This window comes from Pan troglodytes, chromosome 8 (assembly GCF_028858775.2).
Source record: "Pan troglodytes isolate AG18354 chromosome 8, NHGRI_mPanTro3-v2.0_pri, whole genome shotgun sequence".
Lineage (NCBI taxonomy): Eukaryota > Metazoa > Chordata > Mammalia > Primates > Hominidae > Pan > Pan troglodytes.
This window is the reverse complement of record NC_072406.2, coordinates 84,369,210-84,390,260: the sequence shown is the minus strand read 5'-3', so window position 1 is coordinate 84,390,260 and position 21,051 is coordinate 84,369,210. Positions and strand designations below refer to the sequence as shown.

Below are 21,051 nucleotides of genomic sequence, written 5' to 3'. Positions count from 1 at the left end.
TGGTGGTGTGTACCTGAGGTCCCAGCTACTTGGGAGGCTGATGTGGGAGGAGGATTGCTTGAGTCCAGAGATAGAGGTTACAGTAGCCATGATTGTGCCACTGCACTCTAGCCTGGGTGACAGAGCGAGACCCTGTCTCCAAAAGAAAGAAAGAAACAAACTAGTTAAGATTTTAAGCAAGGACTGTGATGAACTTAGCACCATAGAAAAAAAATTGAAGGCAGTGTGGAGGATGTCTTGAGAGGTAAGGAGCTGGGCACCAAGGCAGGTACCAGTTGGGAGGCTATCGATACTGTCTATTGAAAGAAGACTAGGGTTTGTGGCATATTCAGGAGGGGATATATTCCAAAGATATTTCAGAGTTCTGCTCTGAAGTGGGGATAATAATGGTATTAATGTTACAGTGTTGATATGAAGAGTAAATGAGTTAATAAGTTTAAGGTGTTTGGAGCAGAGCATGGCACATAGTGCCGAATGAATGTTATTGTTATAATTGTTGTAATTATTGCTGTACCAAGTAAGACTTGTAGTAATCCCATGGGTTACAAAATGGAGGGGAAGGAAGGAGTGGCATTAAGAAGCAGCAACAGATCTGTCTTGCGCTGTTAACCCATCAGAAACGTGAGAGGAACCAGGGTCTGTCTTTGGGAATAAATGTAAGTTGAGTAGATGCCTTGCTAACTAGTGCTTTCAAGTAACTATGGAGGAATAGTGAAGTTTTTAGAAGAGTAGGCTGAAGGATTCTTTGTGCTCATCTAAGGTAAGTGGGGTGGTGCATCCTTTAGTGAGGGGAGATGCTCTTCACTCCTCTTTAATGGGTAAAGATCTTTAGACAATGCATGAGAAGTTCTTTTCTCTGGTCAGTATAAAAGCCCATGCTTGAATGTTTGTCCACGTTTTAAGAACCTCTCCACTTTCTTGTAATTATGTATGAATAAATAGAATTTATAAGCCAGGAGAAACAAAACCCTTTTTTCTAAAGCTTATACAGCTTAACACAGTATTTCATTAATAACACATAGTGACTTGCAAATCAAAGTCAGCTTTTCTGAACATTCTTAAAGAATAATGGAAATGACTCAGCAGAGCCTAATTTAGCTTCCAGTGCTGCTTTAAAAGGGAGAGCAAAGATGGCATTTGTCTAGTGCTGCACAGTCATGTAAAAAGGAAGAGGGGGAAGCTTATATTTATTCCATACTACTGTGTGCCAGAGACTTCATATGTGTTTCATTTAATCTGCAGAGCAAACCTGAGACAGAAGTATTGTCTGTTTTATAGATGATGAAATTAAGCTTCATAGCAACTGAGTAACTCACCTAGGGTCATGCTGCTGATAGGTGGCAGAATTTGAACATAGGCCTGTCTGGTTGCACAGCCAAATGCTCTTTTCATCACTTTGCCTTATTCGAATAACTTCTTTAGATGAATGAACTTCATATCACCTGCCCAGAAACAATTCTACAAGATTTGGCCTTAAAAAAAGAAAGAAAATACAACGAGTATAGGGGAAGCATGCATATTTTCTCCTTTTCTTTGCGTAGAATATCAGAAAGTGAATTGGTAGATCCCTCACACATAATCTATTTTGTTAGCAGATAATTATTTAGGTTTTGTGGGAACATGTAAAAAGTTTGTAGGTCCTTTGACTTACAGGTAAACCAGGCCACCTCCCTTATTTTACAGAGGAGGAAGCCGAGGCTAGAGAAGTGACATGACTTGCCTAATTACAGCTGGTTTGTGACAAAGTTAGAATTAGAACCCTAGGCTCTCTACTCCAGGTTAAAGGCACAAACGTTTGTTATACCTGGAGTTCCTAAAAGATGATATATGTGAATATGATTTGAGAATTATTTTTTGTCTCTGGAAATTGGCATGTACCACCAAGGCAGAGAGCTATAAATTATTTACATTCTGGGTGCTACACATTTGGATCAGATTCTTCACTAGCATGTAGTGGAGTGTGAGCTTACAGGTCTATGTCTGGAGAGAGGCCTCCCTTCTACTTGCTGACAGCTCTGGCAGTTGCACCTGTGTTGTATCCCATCTCATGGAAAGGATGGTTGAGCTTTAAGGAAGCAGAGAATGCTTCATGATGGACCAATCCATACTGCTGTCTACTGCCCTTTTCCCCAAGCTTGATATGTGTAGATTTTATTATGTCTTGTTAATTGTTCCTACTGATAGTATTATTAGCAGTTCTGCCCCACTCGAGCCCAGGGTGCTGGATTAAAAGTGATGCCAGTGAAGGGCCTGTGATGATGTGGTGACTGCTAGTGGTAAATCATGAGCTGCAGTTTGAATGAGAGGGCTAAGGTCCATGCACTCAGGACTGATGAGTCAGGACATGACCTTGAACTCGGTGAACTGTGACTTAGGCATGTACATAAGTTTTCTTTAGAGGAAGCTTTCGCATGCATGGATGAGGCCTTATTTAACAAGAAAGAAACTGAGGCTTAGTGATGTTGTGACTTAGTCATAAAGAAACATGTTTATTTTCATAAACAAAACTGCCCCAGGAAATTCCTGTTACTTCACCCTTTGCTTCTCCCTGCTGGGTGGAAGGTCAATCCATTAGAACTTTCAGGCGCCAGCCTGGGTGGCCAGCCTAATGGAGTAAGATAGTTCCAGCTCCAAGTAATGGCGAACTTGGAGCAGGGCCCAGTGTAATTAAACCCCTGCAGTAAAGAATTTGATGTTGGTTGGTCTTCATTCATCTCAGTGAATGGGCTTGCGGCAGGAATACGATATATTCCGAGCAAAGAAAAACAGTGGCTCTAGAGATTTATGCCGTTGCCTTGAAGATTGTTTGGTTCCAAATTAAATTTAGATAATTCAGTAAGAGAAAAGTTTCTCTTGGTAGATGGCATTGTGAGGTAGGGCAGAATTTAGAGCGTTTCTCCATTCATTAAAAGACTGTCCAGTGGAGTTACTTGTAAATTATATAGTCTATAGTAAAGGATTATTTGAACCCTTATGACTCATAATTCCAAAAAGGACTTTCGATCGTGTGACCCTTAGGTGTCCTGTCTGTACCTTGTCTTGCTCCATTGCCTTCTGTGTGTTTTGTTTCCCAGTACTTGGTGTTTTCTTGGCAAGTAAACTCAAGTTGACTAGAGTGCTAGGCTCCCAAAGGGTAAGGCAGGGAAAGCAAAGTTGTAGAACTTCCTTTTTCTAGCTGGGTATTAGGGCAAATTTATGCAAGAGAAAGTTGAAGAATAAAGAGAAAGAAAAAGGAAGAAAGAGCAATGGAATATCAAAGTGACTGAGATAGTAAGCTGGGAATTTTAAACCATTAGGCCATTTTCCCCTTACGTTTCCTAGTCATTTCCAGGTCTAGAAAGGTACTTGTGTGCACTTTCAGGCCTGTAGAATTGAGTCTGGCTCTACTAGTTAAGTCTTGATTTGGCATGCTAGTGACAGGGCATTTCTTTCCCTCATTTTTCTCTCTCTAGTCACTATATTTTATATATAAAAAAAGAAATATATAATATATATAATATAAAATATAAAAATATAATATATAACATATAATATATAATATATAATATAAAAATATAATATATAATATATAATATAAAAATATATAATATATAATATAAAAATATATATAATATACAAATATAAAATATATATTATATATAATATAAAATATAAAATATAATATAAAAATATAATATATAATATATAATATAAAAATATATAATACATAATATAAAAATATGTATTATATGTAATATATAATATAAAAATATTATATATAATATATATAATATATATTTTTAGAGGAACTAGTGTAATTTTACCTTTAAAACATCTCAACATTGGACTGGGTGCAGTGGCTCATGCCTGTAATCCCAGCGCTTTGGGAGACTGAGGCCAGCGGATCACTTGAGGCCAGGAGTTCAAGACCAGCCTTGTCAACATAGCGCAACCCCATTTCTACAAAAGAAAAAGAAAAAAAGAAAAAAAAGCCCAACATCTATAAAAGCTTAAAAACAAACTGTTTCCTCTTTTATTTGTGCTTAGAGTTTTTCTTTTTTTTTTTTTTTTTTGAGACTGAGTTTTGCTCTTTTGCCCAGACAGCAGTGCAATGGTGCAATCTTGGCTCACTGCAACCTCTGCCTTCCAGGTTCAAGCGATTTTCCTGCCTCAGCCCTCGAAGTAGCTGGGATTACAGTTGTGCACCACTAGGCCTGGCTAATTTTTTGTATTTTTAGTAGAGACGGGGTTTCACCATGTTGCCCAGGCTGGTCTCGATCTCCTGACCTCGTGATCCGCCCGCCTCAGCCTCCCAAAGTGCTGGGATTACAGGCGTGAGCCACTGCACCCAGCCTTGTGCTTAGAGTTTTTCTAAAAAAACTTCAAAATTGTTAAATGTAACACACATCAGAAGACGATACAGAACAAATGGATGCTTTTATAACCACCGTGCAGGCTGGAGATACAATCTTATCAGCACCCTAGACTTCCTTGTCTTGCCTTTGTCTTCTTCCCCTGAAGGGTAACCACTGTCCCAACTTTTACAGTAATCACATCCTTAGTTTTCTTTAGTTTTATCACCCAAGTGTATTTCCCCAAAGATGCCTTAAAAAACATTTTGGGAAGGGGGCATGTGACAGGCAGAACAATGGCCCTCCAAAGATATTCACATCATAATCCCAAAACCGGTAACTATTACCTTTTATGGCAAAAGAGACTTTGAGATGTGATAAAGTTAAGGATGTTGAGATGGGTCTTTATAAGGGAGTTGGGCTGAGCGCGGTGGCTCACGCATGTAATCCCAGCACTTTGGGAGGCCGAGGTGGGCAGATCACTTGAGGTCAGGAGTTCGAGATCAGCCTGGCCAACATGGTGAAACCCCATGTCTACAAAATTAGCTGGACATGGTGGCGGGTGCCTGTAATCCCAGCTACTCAGGAGGCTGAGGTAGGAGAATTGCCTGAAGCCAGGAGGCGGAGGTTGCAGTGAGCCGGGATCTTGCCATTGTATTCCAGCCTGGGCGACAGAGCAAGACTCCGTCTGAGAAAAAAAAAAAGAGGAAATCAGGAAGGTCAGAGTCAGAGAAGGAGAGGTGACGATTAAAGTGGAGATTGAAGTGATGTGACTCTGAGCCAAGACATTCAGGTAGCCTCTAGAAGCTAGAAAGCTCAAGGAAATGATTTGCCCTGGAGCCTCCACAAGGAATGCAGCCCTGCTGACTCATGTTAGACTTCTGACCTCCAGAAGATGGTAGGATAAGTTCGTATTGTTGTAAGCCACAAAGTCTGTGGTAATTTGTTATAGCACCAATAGAGAATTTTTACGGGAAGTAGTTTTAAACTCACAGAGAAGTTGAAGAAAAGAATAGTATCCTTTATTCAGATTCACCTATTGTTAATATTTCACTATTTGTTTTCGTATTCCATTTTTATCTTTCTGAACTGCTTTAGAGTGAGTTGCACATGTCATAGCCCTTTAACCCTAAATATTTCAAAATATTTTAATTAAAAATATTGGGGGGGTGGGTGGGGTCTTGCTTGCTATGTTGTCCAGGCTAGTTTTGAATTCCTGGTCTCAAGCTATCCCCTCAGCCTCCTGAGCAGCTGAGACTATAGGCGTGCACCACTGTGTCTGGCAAATTTTTTTTTTTGCATAATAATGTTATAGTTCTCAACCTCAATACATTTAACATTGATAGTTTTATCTAATTTACCATCCACGTTCAAATTTTGTCACTTAATCCAGTAATATCCTTTGTAGCATTTTTTCCCTCTCTAGTTTGGGATTCAGTCTAGGATTAGGTGTTGTATTTAATTGTCATGTTTCTAGCCTCCTTGAATCTGGAACATTTCCACAGGCTTTCTTTGTCTGCCTTTCTTTTTTTTTTTTTGAGATAGAGTCTCACTCTGCTGTCATCCAGGGTGTAGTGCGGTGCTGTGAGCACCGCTGCACCTTGAACTCCTGGGCTCAAGTGATCCTCCTGAGTAGCCAGGATTCCAGGCACGGTGCCACGCCGGCTCTTTGTCTTTCTTGACATTGGCTTTTTAAATAGAATGCTTCTCACTTTTGATCTGTCTGGCATTTCCTCATGAGTAGACTTAGGCATTCCTGGATGGAGCATTGCATAGGTGATGATGTGTCCTTCTTAGAGTATACAGTGTCCCTCATTGGTGATGTTAATTTTGACACCATCCAGTCAGTGTTGATTAATTTCTTTATAGTTACTATATTTTTACCTTTCAACCGATAAGCAGTCTAGAAGAGGACATTTTAAGACTATGCAAATATTCTACTCCTCAACAAAATTTCTCCTTAGATTTAACATCCTTTAATGATTCTTGCCTGATTTTTTTTTTTTTTCTTTGAGACGGAGTTTCGCTCTTGTCGCCCAGGCTTTAGTGCAATGGCACGATCTTGTCTCACTGCAATGTCTTCCTCCTGGGTTCAAGCAATTCTCCTGCCTCAGCTTCTTGAGTAGCTGGGATTACAGGCACGTGATACCACGCCCTGCTAATTTTTGTGTTTTTAGTAGAGACGGGGTTTCACCATGTTGGCCAGGCTGGTCTCGAACTCCTGATCTCAGGTGATCCGCCCATCTTGGCCTCCCAAAGTGCTGGGATTACAGGCGTGAGCCACCACGCCCGGCCTTGTGTTTGTTGATTCTTTTTTAACCCCCTCTAGTGTGGATTTGATATTCATTTAAAATACAGTTGGGTTTATTTTTAGTTTACTTTCAAATTAGGTTTCTTTCCCGTTTCCATACTTGTTTATTTTATGTTTGAATATGTAGACCATTAACGTGCTTCCAAAAGTCAAAACTATGTAAGAGGCATACATACCCAGAAGTGTCACACATTCTTGTATTCTTTCTGCCCCTTTCTCCTTCATCCCTTGTGGGTGACCAATATCATTGTTTTCTGGTTTATTTGTCCTGTGTTTGTTCTTGTAAAAATAAGCATATATATATTAATGTATGTTTTCTTATTTTCCCTTCTTTCTTAAATGGTAGCAAGTATAGAAGCTCTTCTGCACTTGTCTTTTTTTTTGAGACAGGATCTTGCTCTGTCACTCAGGCTGGAGTGCAGTGGCACTATCACAGCTCACTGTAGCCCCGACCTCTGGGACTCAAGTGATCCTCCCACTTCAGCCTCCTGAGTAGCTGGAACTACCGGCATGCATGTGCCACCACACCTGGCTAATTTTTGTATTTCTTGTGTGGACGGGGTTTCACCTTGTTACCCGGGCTGGTCTCAAGTGATCTGCCCACCTTGACCTCCCAAAGTGCTGGGATTGCAGGTGTGAGGCAACCCGCCCTGTCCTGCACTTTGCTTTTCTCATTTAATAATAGGTCCTGAAATATCACTCCAGATCATTGTATACATGTGTTTATACATAGTTTTCAACCATTCTATACTTGAGCATTTAAGTGTTCTGCAGTAATGCTGTAATGTCTAACCTCATGCATACATATTTTACGTTGTTGATGTATCTTCAGGATAAATTCCTAGAAGTAGGATTGTTGGGTATATTAATCTGCTCAGGCTGCTGTCATAGAATACCACAGACTGGGTGGCTTAAACAATAGAAATTTGTTTTCTCTTAGCTCTAGAACCTGGAAGACTAAGATCAAGGTGCTGGCAGGGTTGCTTTCTGCTATAGCCTCTTCCTGGCTTGCAGATGGCCACCTGCTTGCTGTGTCCTCATGCGACTGTTTCTCTTTGCCGGCCTTTTCTCTGTGCTTTCTCACTCATGGTGTTTCTTCTTCTGAATAAAGACACCAGTCCTGTTGGATTAGGGCCCCACCCTTATGGCCTTGTTTAACTTTATCCCCAAAAGGCCCTGTCTCCAAATACATTTACATTGAGTGGAAGGGCTTCAGCATATGAATTTGGGGGGGGCACACAATTCAGTCTAGAGCATTGGGTCAGATGGTAAATACTTATTTATAGTGTCTTTTGTTTTGTTAGATATTGCCAAATTTCCCTCCACAGGGATTGTACCATTTTGCATTTCTGCTAGCAATGTATGAAAGTGCCCGTGTCCCTACAGCCTCTCCAACAGAGTGTATTGTGAAGCTTTTGATTTTTTGTCAGTTTGATGGGTGAGAAATGATATTCAGTGTAGTTTTAATTTGCATTTTTTAAATGAGCAAAATTATATGTCTTTCTACATGTTCGAGTCATTTTTATATCTTTATTCTTGTGAAGTGTCTGTCTTTTGCCTATTGTTCAATAGCATTTTGAGTTTTTTCTTTGATTTTTAAAAGTATTTTATTTTATTTATTTATTTATTTATTTATTTGAGATGGAGTCTCGCTCTGTCACCCAGACTGGAGTGCAATGGCACGATCTCGGCTCACTGCAACCTCCACCTCCCAGGTTCAAGCAGTTCTGCTGCCTCAGCCTCCTGAGTAGCTGGAACTACAGGCGCGTGCCACCACGCCCAGCTAATTTTTTTGTATTTTTAGTAGAGACGGGGTTTCACTGTGTTAGCCAGGATGGTCCCGATCTCCTGACCTCGTGATCCCCCTGCCTCGGCCTCCCAAAGTGCTGGGATTACAGGGGTAAGCCACCACCAGTGAGCTAGCCAGGTGTGGTAGCTTCAGGTGGGAGGCCTGCTTAAGGCCAGGAGTTTGAAACCAGCCTGGGCAACATAATGAGACCCCATTTCTACAAAAATTAAAAAAAAATTAGCTAGGTGTGGTGATGTGAGCTTGTAGTCCCAGCCACCGGGAGGCTGAGGAGAGAGGATCGCTTGAGGCCAGGAGTTTGAGGCTGCAGGATTCATGATCATGCCACTGCACCCCAGGTTGGGTGACAGAGGAGACCTTGTCTTTAAAAAAAAAAAAAAAAAAGACATAGACACAACTTATTTAACAGCTTCATTAAGGTATAATTTACATACCATAAAATTAATTCATTTTAAGTGTACAATTTAGTGATTTTAAATAAATTTACAGAGTTGTGCAATCATTACCACAATTCAGCTTTAGAACATTTCCATCACCCTAAAAAGATCCCTTGTGCCTGTTTGCCGCCCCACTGCTCACCACAGGCAACTGTTAGCCTGCTTTCAGTCTCTTTAGATTTGTCCTTTCTGGACATTTCATGTAGATAGAATCATATAATACATAGTCTTTTGCATCTGGCTTCTTTTATTTAGCATAATATTTTGAGGCTTATCTATGTTTTTGCATGTGTTAGTAGTTCATTACTTTTGATTTCCGAATAGTGTTGCATATATGGCTAGCCTACATTTCGTTTATTCATTCACCAGTTGGTGGACTTGTGGATTGTTCCTACTCTTTGGCTATTATAAATAATACTGCTGTGAGATTTCATGTACACATCTTGAGGTGGATCTTTGTTTTCATTTCGTTGGGTAGAATCCTAGGAGTGAAATGGCTGCATTGTATTTTTTTGTATGAATTTTTGTAAATTTATGTTTAATTTTTTGAGTAACTGCCAAACTGTTTTCCAAAGTGGCCGTGCTGTTTTACAAATTTATATTTTACAAAGTGGCTGCTCAGTTTTTCCATATCCTCATCTACACTTGTTATTGTTTATCTTTTTGATTATAATAATTCTGATGGGTGTGAGGTGATATCTCATTTTGGTTTTGATTTGCGTTTCTTTAATGACTAATGATGTTGAGCTTCTTTTCATAAGTTTGTTAGCCATTAGTATATCCTCTTTGGGAAAATATCTGTTCAAATCTTTAGCTTATTTTAAAATTGGATTATGTATCTTTTTATTGTTGAACTTCAAGAATTTTTTATGTTTATATTTATCAGATGTAGGATTTGCAAATGTTTTTCTCCCAAATATTTTTCTCTGTGGCTTATCTTTTCATTTTCTTGATGATATCTGTTGAAGCACAAGTTTTAAATTTTGATTAAGTTCACTTTATCCATTTTTTTTTCTTTTATGGATTATGCTTTTGGTGTCATATCTAAAAAAAGGCAGATATTGTGGGTTTTTTTTTTTTTTTTTTTGTAGAGGAAAAAAACTCAATTATGTTGTTTTTTTCCTCTACAAAAAGAAACATGTTTGCCAGGCTGGTCTTGAACTGGTCTAAGTTGCCCAGGCTGGTCTTGAACTCCTGGCCTCAAGCGATCCTTCCGCTTTGGCTTCCCAAAGTGCTGAGATTTCAGGCATGAGCCACTGTGCCTGGCTAGAAAAGGCAGATGTTAAAACCACTTTCCTTTGATAGAATTATGAGATTCTTTTTATTCTCAGGCCTAATTTAGTGATTAGATCCATTTATTGAGTGAGCTGTGTTGAAATGCATAAGGACTTGCCTCTGGGTGGTGGTCCTATGGTCCTAGCCCACTTTGGGCAACTATTACTAGGAAGGCTATGTATATAATATTGATCAAAAGTATAGACTTTAGGGCCTGACTGCCTGGGTTTGAATTTTGACCTTATCTGTTCCTAGCAATGTTACCTTGGGAAAGTGGCTTAATTTCTCAGTGCCTCAGTTTCCTCATCTGTAACGTATGGATGATAATAGTGCTTCTGTCATAAGATATTTGTCTATACATTGCATAGAAAACGTTTGGAGCAGAGCAAGGGCCCAACAAATATTACCGTTATTGCTGGGGAGCAATTCTCAATTGTAGTTTGGGATGGAGTTGTGCATATTAAAATCATTTGAGGGGCTTTGCATGCCTTTTCTAATGTGGCAGGCCATGGGTTAGAGAAGCTGGGGTGATAAGCCTTGCACTTAGCCTTCCTTGACACATTTAAAGCTGATTGTTCCTTACAATCACTTTCATTAAATTAGGCAATTTGGGTTGATGTGTGGAATCACAAAACTTTTCATCAGATGTAAAAATAGCTCAAGCTCCATTAACACTTAGAAAACGAAGAGTCAACTAACTACTGTTGCCAAGGCAAATATTAGGCAGTAAGCCTTAGGTAAACCAAGAACAGGATGTAAGCTATTCATACTTGATAAAATACCTTTCTCTGCCTTTGGAGCATTTTATCAGGCCAGAGACCTGATTATACAATAAGAACTTGCAGTTCAGCGATAGGATTCCTGTTTCATTCCTGTTGGAATAGAAGAGCTTCAACTTGACCAGGCGCGGTGGCTCATGCCTATAATCCCAGCACTTTGGGAGGCCGAGGCGGGTGGATCACCTGAGGTCAGGAGTTTGGGACCAGCCTGACCAACATGGAGAAACCCCGTCTCTACTAAAAACACAAAATTAGGCAGGCATGGTGGCGCATGCCTGTCAATCCCAGCTACTCAGGAAGGCTGAGGCAGGCAAATCACTTGAACCTGGGAAGCGGAGGTTGCGGTGAGCCAAGATTGCGCCATCGTACTCCAGCCTGGGCAACAAGAGCGAAACTCTGTCTCAAAAAAAAAGAAAAAAAAAGAGTTTCAACTTTTTTTTTCTTGTTTTCATTTGCAGAATGAGATTAATGAAATTTGAGACCTACCTTCCTTTAAAAGGGACCCATGGACCGATATGGGTATACTATCAATAATTTATAAAGAATTCTTAAAACTCAACAATGAAAAGACAGTTTTTAAATGGGCAAAAGATTTTAGTAGACATTTCTCCAGAGAAGATGTACAAATATCCAAAAAGCACATGAAAAGATGTCATCATCATTGATCGTTAGTGAAATGCAAGTCAAAACCACAATGTAATACCACTTTATACCCACAAGGATCGCTATCATTTTTTTAAAAAGCAAGTGTCAGTGAAGATGTGGGGAAACAGGAGCCTTCATACATTGCTGCTGGGAATGTTTGTTAGTTCAGCCAATGTAGAGAATGGTTTGGTGGTTTCTCAAAAGTTAAACATAGAATTGCCATGTGACCCAGCAGTTCTGCTCCTGGGTATATACCCTAAATAACTGAAAACATATGTTAACACAGAAATTTGTACACAAATGTTTATAGCAGCATTATTCCTAATAGCAAAGGTGCAAAAAACCCAAATCTTCATCAATAGATGAATTAATAAACACATTTTGATACATACATACACTAAAATATTATTTAACTCTAAAAAGGAGTGAAGGAGTGATAATGCTACAGCTTGGATGAACCTTGAAAACATCATGGTAAATGAAAGAAGCTGGTCACAGAGGTCTTATATTGTATGAGTCTTTCTATATAATATATCCAGAATAGATAAATCCAAAGAGACAAAAAGCAAACTAGAGGTCACTAGGGGATGGGGCATGGAGAAAGAGGAGTGATTATTTATTTAAATGGGTATGAGGGCTGGTCATGGTGGCTCATGCCTGTAATCCCAGCACTTTGGGAGGCTGAGATGGGCGGATCACCTGAGGTCAGGAATTGGAGACCAGCCTGTCCAACATGGTAAAAACCCTGTCTACAAAAAATCAAAAAATTAGCCAGGAGTGGTGGCAGGCACCTGTAATCCCAGCTACTCAGGAGGCTGAGGCAGGAGAATTGCTTGAACCCGGGAGGCTAAAGTTGTAGCGAGCCAAGATCGCATCATTGCACTCTAGCCTGGATGACAGAGCAAGACTCCATCACAAAAAATAAAAATAAATATAAAGTAAATAAATAAATGGATATGGAATGCTTTTATCAGATGATAAAGTTTTGCTACTAAAGAATGCTGGTGGTTGCACAACATTGAATACACTAAATATAAATACTGCTGTATTGTACACTTTAAAATGGTTAATTTTATATTATGCAAATTTCACCTCAATTTTAGGGATTCATGAGGTATATTTACTTTTTGTGCTTCCCAGAGCCAAAATTTTTTTTTGGAGACAGAGTGAGTGTCACTCTGTCTCCTAGGCTGGAGTGCAGTGGTGCGATCTCGGCTCACTGCAACCTTTTCCTCCCGGGTTCAAGCAATTCTCCTACCTCAGCCTCCGTAGTAGCTGGGATTACAGGCACACACCACCACACCCAGCTAATTTTTGTATTTTTAGTAGAGACAGGGTTTTGCCATGTTGGTCAGTCTGGTCTCGAACTCCTGACCTCAGGTGATCTGCCTGCCTCGGCCTCCCAAAGTGCTGGGATTACAGGCGTGAGCCACCGCGGCCAGCCAGAATTTCATTCCTTTTTGAGGCTGAATAATATTCCACTGTGTGTATATACTACGGTTAGTTTATCCATTCATCTGTTGATATACATTTGGGTTATTTCCATCTTTTGGCTGTTGTGAGTAGTGCTTCTGGAAACATGCATGTACATGTATGAGTCCCTTTTTCAGTTCTCTTGGGCATATACCTAGGAGTAGAATTGCTGGGTCATGTGGTAATTCTATGTTTAACTTTTTGAGGAACTGCCAAACTCTTTTTCACAGAGGCTGAGTCATTTTACCTTCCTAGCAACAATGTATGAGGGTTCCAATTTCTACACATCCTCGCCAGCACTTGTCATTTTCCATTATTTTGATTTTTAGTGGGTGTGAAATGGTACCTCATAGTGGTTTTGATTTGCATTTCCCTAAGTGACTAATGATGTTCATGTGCTTGTTAGCCAGTTCTGCTTGTTAGCCATTTGTATTTCTGCCTTGGAGAAAAGTCTATTCCAGTCCTTTTCCCTTTTTTTTTTTTTTTTTTTTTTTTTTTGAGACAGAGTCTCACTTTGTCACCCAGGCTGGAGTGCAATGGCGTGATCTTGGCTCACTGCAACCTCTGCCTCCCAGGTTTAAGCGATTCTCCTGTGTCAGCCTCCCGAGTATGTGGGATTACAGGCGCCTGCCACCACACCCAGCTAATTTTTGTATTTTTGGTAGAGATGGGGTTTCACCATGTTGGTCAGGCTGGTCTTGAACTCCTGATCTCAAGTGATCCGCCCGCCTCAGCCTCCCAAAATGTTGGGATTACAGGCGTGAGCCACTGTGCCTGGTCCCTTTTCCCATTTTAAAATTGGGTTCTACTGGGTTCTGTGGCTCACACCCATAATCCCAGCTATGCAGGAGGCTGAGGCAGGAGGATTACTTGAGCCCAGGAGTTTGAGGTTACAGTGAGCTGTGACTGCACCACTGCAGTCCAGCCTGGGTGACAGCAAGACCCAGTCTCTTAAAAAATAAAAAAATTGGGCCAGGCGCGGTGGCTCACTCTTGTAATCCCAACACTTTGGGAGGCTGGGGCGGGCGGATCATGAGGTCAGGAGATTGAGACCATCCTGGCTAAAATGGTGAACCCTGTTCTCTACTAAAAATACAAAAAAATTAGCCGGGCGTGGTGGCGGGCGCCTGTAGTCCCAGCTACTTGGGAGGCGGAGGCAGGAGAATGGCATGAACTCAGGAGGCAGAGCTTGCAGTGAGCCAAGATCACGCCATTGCCCTCCAGCCTGGGCAACAGAGCGAGATTCTGTCTCAAAAATAAATAAATAATTAAAAAATAAAAATATTAGATTTCTTTTCATTGTTGAATTGGAAGAGTTCCGGATACTAGACCCTTATCAGGTAAATTACTTGCAAATATTTCTGCCATTCTGTAGGCTTCTTTTCACTTTCCTGATAGTGTTCTTTGATGCACAAAAGTTTTTTAATTTGGTGAAGTCCAGTTTATTTTTTTCTTTTGTCGTCCATGTTTTTGGTGTCATATCTGAGAATCCATTGCTGAATTCCAGGTCATGATCTATTTTGTTAATTTTTTTATATGGTAGGAGGTAGTAGTCTATCTTTATTCTTTTGCATGTGGGTATTCTATTGTTCCAGCATCATTTATTGAGGAGACTTTCTCTATTGAATGGTCTTGGCACCTTGTGGAAAATCACTTGGCTGTAGGTGTGTGGGTTTATTTTTGGGGACTCAATTTTATTCTTGCCATTTGCCTTTGTATGGGCTGAGTTTCTTGTTTTTCTCCCTTTGATAACAGGATCATGGAGTTGACAGCAGCATTTTCCAGAATCCTAAAAAGCTTCATCTAACTATTGGGATGTTGGTGCTTTTGAGTGAGGAAGAGATCCAGCAGACATGTGAGATGCTACAGCAGTGTAAAGAGGAATTCATTAAGTGAGTAATTCTCAGGGATGGGGGTTGGGTGGTCTACCTGGGCTGGCTTCTTTTTGGTATTACAGACTTGTTTTTGAACCAGAGGGTGTATAACATGGGAAGGACTCATGTGATTTGATGGAGCCCACTCAGGTAATCCAGGCTAACCTCTCATACCAGATTCCATAACCTTAATCACATCTACAAAAATCTCTTTGCCATGTAAGATAGAATATAAATTCTAGAGAGTGGGACATTAACATCTTTGGAGGTCGTTATTCTGTCTATTACAGTAACTCAAACATTATAACACGATTCTCTAGGAGAGTCTTCATTATATTTTAGAAACACTGTGTTTCTTTTTTTTTTTTTTCCTGTCGCCCAGGCTGGAGTGCAAACATTATAACACGATTCTCTAGGGAAGTCTTCATTATATTTTAGAAATACTGACTTTCTTTCTTTTTTTTTTGTTTTTTGAGATGGAATCTTGCTCTGTCGCCCAGGCTGGAGTGCAGTGGCGCAATCTCAGCTCACTGCAAGCTCTGCCTGCTGGGTTCTCGCCATTCTCCTGCCTCAGCCTCCTGAGTAGCTGGGACTACAGGCGCCCGCCACCGCGTCCGGCTAATTTTTTGTATTTTTAGTAGAGACGGGGTTTCACCGTTTTAGCCAGGATGGTCTTGATCTCCTGACCTTGTGATCCGCCCGCCTTGGCCTCCCAAAGTGCTGGGATTACAGGCGTGAGCAACCAAGCCCGGCCTCTTTTTTTTTTTTTTAAATACAAATAATTTTATTTGATTCAGCAAGAATTTTAAAAAATTAAAACTTTTTTTATTATTATTTTTATTTTTATTTTTTTTAGGGACGGGGTCTTGCTCTGTTACCCAGGCTAGCTAGTCTCAAACTCCTGGTCTCAAGCAACTCTCCTGCTTCGGCCTCCAAAAGTGCTGGGATTACAGGCGTGAGCTGCCATCTCCAGCCAGTTCAGAAAGGATACCAGAAACAGTCTAAGCAATCTGTTTTGACTCAGGGAAAGCATTACTGTTCTGAGGGCAGAGTTGTTATTCTTTTTTTACTGTAAAATTTTAATTTACACATACATCTGACATAACAGCTTTATTTCTTTTTTTTTTTTTTTTTTTCCTTCCTCTTCACTTTATTTTATGAAGGTTCATGCCTAGCAGGCATTATACATTTATTCTTTTTTGGGGACTTGGGAGGGTGGGGAAAGCCTTTCTTTTTATTTTATTTTATTTTATTTTATTTTTTATTGATCATTCTTGGGTGTTTCTCGCAGAGGGGGATTTGGCAGGGTCATAGGACAATAGTGGAGGGAAGGTCAGCAGACAAACAAGTGAACAAAGGTCTCTGGTTTTCCTAGGCAGAGTGTTTGTGTCCCTGGGTACTTGAGATTAGGGAGTGGTGATGACTCTTAACGAGCATGCTGCCTTCAAGCATCTGTTTAACAAAGCACATCTTGCACCGCCCTTAATCCATTTAACCCTGAGTGGACACAGCACATGTTTCAGAGAGCCCAGGGTTGGGGGTAAGGTCATAGATCAACAGGATCCCAAGGCAGAAGAATTTTTCTTAGTACAGAACAAAATGAAAAGTCTCCCATGTCTACTTTCTACACAGACACGGCAACCATCCGATTTCTCAATCTTTTCCCCACCTTGCCCCCTTTTCTATTCCACAAAACCGCCATCGTCATCATGGCCCGTTCTCAATGAGCTGTTGGGTATGCCTCCCAGACGGGGTGGTGGCTGGGCAGAGGGGCTCCTCACTTCCCAGTAGGGGCGGCTGGGCAGAGGCGCCCCTCACCTCCCGGACTGGGTGGCTGGCCGGGCGGGGGGCTGAGCCCCCCACCTCCCTCCCGGACGGGGCGGCTGGCCGGGCGGGGGGCTGACCCCCCCACCTCCCTCCCGGATGGGGCGGCTGGCCGGGCGGGGGCCTGACCCCCCCACCTCCCTCCCGGACAGGGCGGCTGGCTGGGCAGAGGGGCTCCTCACTTCCCAGTAGGGGCGGCCGGGCAGAGGCGCCCCTCACCTCCCGGACGGGGCGGCTGGCCGGGCGGGGGGCTGACCCCCCCACCTCCCTCCCGGACGGGGTGGCTGGCCGGGCGGGTGGCTGACCCCCCACCTCCCTCCCGGACGGGGCGCTGGCCTGGCGGGGGCTGACCCCCACCTCCCTCCCGGACGGGGTGGCTGCCGGGCGGAGACGCTCCTCACTTCCCAGACAGGGTGGCAGCCGGGCAGAGGGGCTCCTCACTTCTCAGACGGGGCGGCTGGGCAGAGATGCTCCTCACCTCCCAGACCGGGTCGCGGCCTGGCCGAGGCGCTCCTCACATCCCAGACGGGGCGGCGGGGCAGAGGCGCTCCCCACATCTCAGACGATGGGCGGCCGGGCAGAGACGTTCCTCACTTCCTAGATGGGATGGCGGCCGGGAAGAGGCGCTCCTCACTTCCCAGGTGGGATGGCGGCCGGGCAGAGACGCTCCTCACTTTCCAGACTGGGCAGCCAGGCAGAGGGGCTCCTCACATCCCAGACGATGGGTGGCCAGGCAGAGACGCTCCTCACTTCCCAGACGGGGTGGCGGCCGGGCAGAGGCTGCAATCTCCGCACTTTGGGGGGGCCAAGGCAGGCGGCTGGGAGGTGGAGGCCGTAGCGAGCCGAGATCACGCCACTGCACTCCAGCCTGGGCACCATTGAGCACTGAGTGAACGAGACTCCGTCTGCAATCCCGGCACCTCGGGAGGCCGAGGCTGGCGGATCACTCGCGACTAGGAGCTGGAGACCAGTCCGGTCAACACAGTGAAACCCCGTCCCCACCAAAAAAACACGAAAACCAGTCAGGCGTGGCGGTGCGCGCCTGCAATCGCAGGCACTCGGCAGGCTGGGGCAGGAGAATCAGGCAGGGAGGCTGCAGCGAGCCGAGATGGCAGCAGTACAGTCCAGCTTTGGCCCGGCATGAGAGGGAGACGGGAGACGGGAGACGGAGATGGGAGACGGAGACGGGAGAGGGAGACGGGAGAGGGAGACGGGAGACGGGAGAGGGAGAGGGAGACGGGAGGGGGAATAACAGCTTTATTTCAAAGAACCGTATCTTCCCCTATTTCCCTTTACTTTCTTCCTTTTACTTAAGATTGACAAAAGAGAGAAATGTGAAAGCCAATTCACTCAAATAGTTTTTTTACTCCATTCTTGTAGGCAGGCCCCATGCTATTCTAACATGGCCTTATAGAAATGGTTTACCTGGTTCATTGGATAGAACAAGGTAAAAGGATCTAAAATTTTTCTCTAGTTATGTTGTATATGAAACTGTTTAGCCAAGAACGGTGGCTCACACCTGTAATCCCAGCACTTTGGGAGGCCGAGGCGGGCAGATCACGAGGTCAGGAGATCGAGATCATCCTGGCTAACACGGTGAAACCTTGTCTCTACTAAAAATGCAAAAAATTAGCTGGGCGTGGTGGCAGGCGCCTGTAGTCCCAGCTACTCAGGAGGCTGAGGCAGGAGAATGGCGTGAACCCGGGAGGCGGAGCTTACAGTGAGCCGAGATTGCGCCACTGCACTCCAGCCTGGGCGACAGAGTGAGACTCCATCTCAAAAAAAAAAAAAAAAAAAAAAAAGAAACTGTAATACAAACACTTTATGGGCCAGTTATCTTTTTCAACTAATTTTTTCAAAGACAAACTATTTTTCTTGAGCAAGATCATAAGCTGATAGGGTTTGCAGTCTTCTATCCTTTCTGAATCTCAGAGAGCAAAGAACACTTCTTGTCATGTTCTTTGCTCAGTAATGGACATATCTGTTTTCTCTAGATCTTACCTGAAATTCAAAATAACTTGGTGTTTGTCATTAGATACTTTCCATTTCCCTTATATAAAGCAAAGCATTATGCTTTATTTTACAAAGCAGGGCAGTTTTACCTGGTTTAAGGATCAGTTCTGATACTTTAATGTATTCCCAGTTTACTTTTTGCTAAACTAAACTGAAAGCTACTGCATTTCCTTGGCTGCCATTGGGATAATCCTGCTAAGAAAAAATTTAAAGGTAGATAAAATATTTGTTTAGAGAAGTACTTGTTCTTTTTACCTTATGAAAATCAGGTCACAGGTTTTTAATCACTGAAGGTTTATCCTAAGCTATGCAAAGATTTAGCTGAGTTCCTCCCTTTTATGTTTCTTGGTGCCTTTTGTGACTAAATGCCAAATCTCAGCCCTTTAAGCATGTCAGAGTTAGTGTGCCTAGGGAATAAAGAGCAGTTTTAATAGTTCCTCAGAATTTTTGACATGACAGTATGAAAACAGTAATTGTAGTTTTTCAAATTCAGCAAAGCTTTTGAAATAGGACAAAGTTACCCTGCCAAAAATCTGCAGTGCATGCAAAAATTTGTTTAAAGATGCTCTTTTTAAAAAGCTGGAAAGATGTGGAACCAGCGAGTAAAATAAAGCAAGCCTCCCCAACCTTCTTCTCCTGATTTCCCCCATCACATGCATTTGTTTAAAAAGTGCAAAACTGATTTACTTCTGAGAAGAGACTACTTCTTAAAAAAACAAAAAGGGTACTTCTGTTAAATCTCTGGTAAGTAAATCAGTAAATTGGATCATCGAATTTTTTCTTGCTCTTTGACCTTAGTCTTTGTGCTTGGTATACTTAGAAAAAATGTCCATAAATAATGGCATTTCTAACCTGAACCTTTTATGGTGTAGTGGTCCCAAATTAAAATATGAAAGGAAAACACTGAAAAATGAACAGACCTGTACATAGTGTGCTGTAGTTTAATTTGATGGTTTTTAAAATGGGAGTATTGAAATAAATGTGGCTATGTTGGAATTTGATTTAAACTGTGGAGCTATATGGCTATATTGAAGAAATGAGTAGTTGAGTATTCATTTTAAATTTGGGGGTAGTTTTTTAATTTGAAGGATGCTATGAGACCAAAAACAGGAGTTTTGTTTCAATTTTTCAGTGAAAGGCTCTTGTAGCTCTATAGATTTTGAATGAATTATTCAGTGTTTAGTAAATTCGGAAGCTCCGGCTGTGTCCCTGGTGACTTTCCTTTGTGAGATGTAGGACACAGACCGTGCACTGGCTCTGAGTATGGAGTCTGACAAATGTGCAGCTCTTCTTCAGTCGCAGCAGCACCCTCCTGTGCCTCAGTGTTTCCAGCAGGCCTGACGTCAAACCAAAGAAGTTTAAAGGGACTAGAAAGAGGAGAGAAAATACGCATGAACAAACATTAATGCCTGATTATTGCCTCACGTGTCATCAGTTGGAAAGTAATTTGCTTACTGGTGTCCCAGATGTAATTGTTTGGCCACTAAGACAAAGAGTGTTTATCGGGCAAACCATCGGATTTCTATCCTGCTCTTTCATCTCCCTCTTGATAAATCTTAGGGGTGGGTTGAAACAGTTTGTGTTTCTGCTCATAAAGCAAGCTTTGGATCCTGTTTCATTGTTTCTAATTTTTTTTTCTTCTTAGTACCCCATCTAATTCCAAGTATTTGAGGTAGTTAAGAGTGAGGACATGTATACAAAAGAAATGTTACAGTCAGAGATTTAGAAACCATAAGGATGGTATAGGGAGAAAATTCTATCTGAAAGTCAAGGTAAGGTAATAATTGTACTTGAGCATTAAAGTTTGGTACTATTTTCTGACACCAGTGTACTTGAACTAAATTACAAAAAGAAATACACCACTTAGTATAGTTCTTGTCTGATAAAAAGCAGTATGACAATTTTTTTTATAGTTTAAAAAAATTTTCAGTTGTGGTAAAATACAACATAAAATTTGCCATCATAACCGTTTTAAGTGCATAGTTCAGTAGTGTTAAGTACACTCAGGTTGTTGTGAAGCCAACCCCAGTATAACAGTTTTTTCAGGAGAGTAACCTTTTCTGGTTCTCGATCCATCGAAAGTTTGTCATGTAAATCTTAATAAAGAATGCTGAATGATGATTGACAGTGTCTTTAACAGGAATTTTGCAGAAGATAAAAACATTGTTCATATGGGTCTTTCTTCTGTTGACCTTAGAAATTGCAGATATAACATTAAATATAACCCATTAAAAACATTTTAGTGGGAAGCTAAGCCAATGGTGTGGTGATGCTTTCTGGTG

General features: G+C 41.8%; 1 protein-coding gene across 19 annotated transcripts in view; it reads left to right on the top strand.

Moving 5' to 3' along the window:
• ASCC1 (activating signal cointegrator 1 complex subunit 1) overlaps positions 1-21,051 on the top strand; it is a 173,027-nt gene that overhangs the window by 90,753 nt on the left and 61,223 nt on the right. For all 19 annotated transcript variants that reach the window (XM_063781888.1, XM_016918526.4, XM_016918527.3 and 16 more), the window contains one exon: positions 14,814-14,950. In XM_063781888.1, coding sequence (XP_063637958.1) covers positions 14,814-14,950 — 137 coding nt within the window. The remainder of the gene's footprint in view (positions 1-14,813; positions 14,951-21,051) is intronic.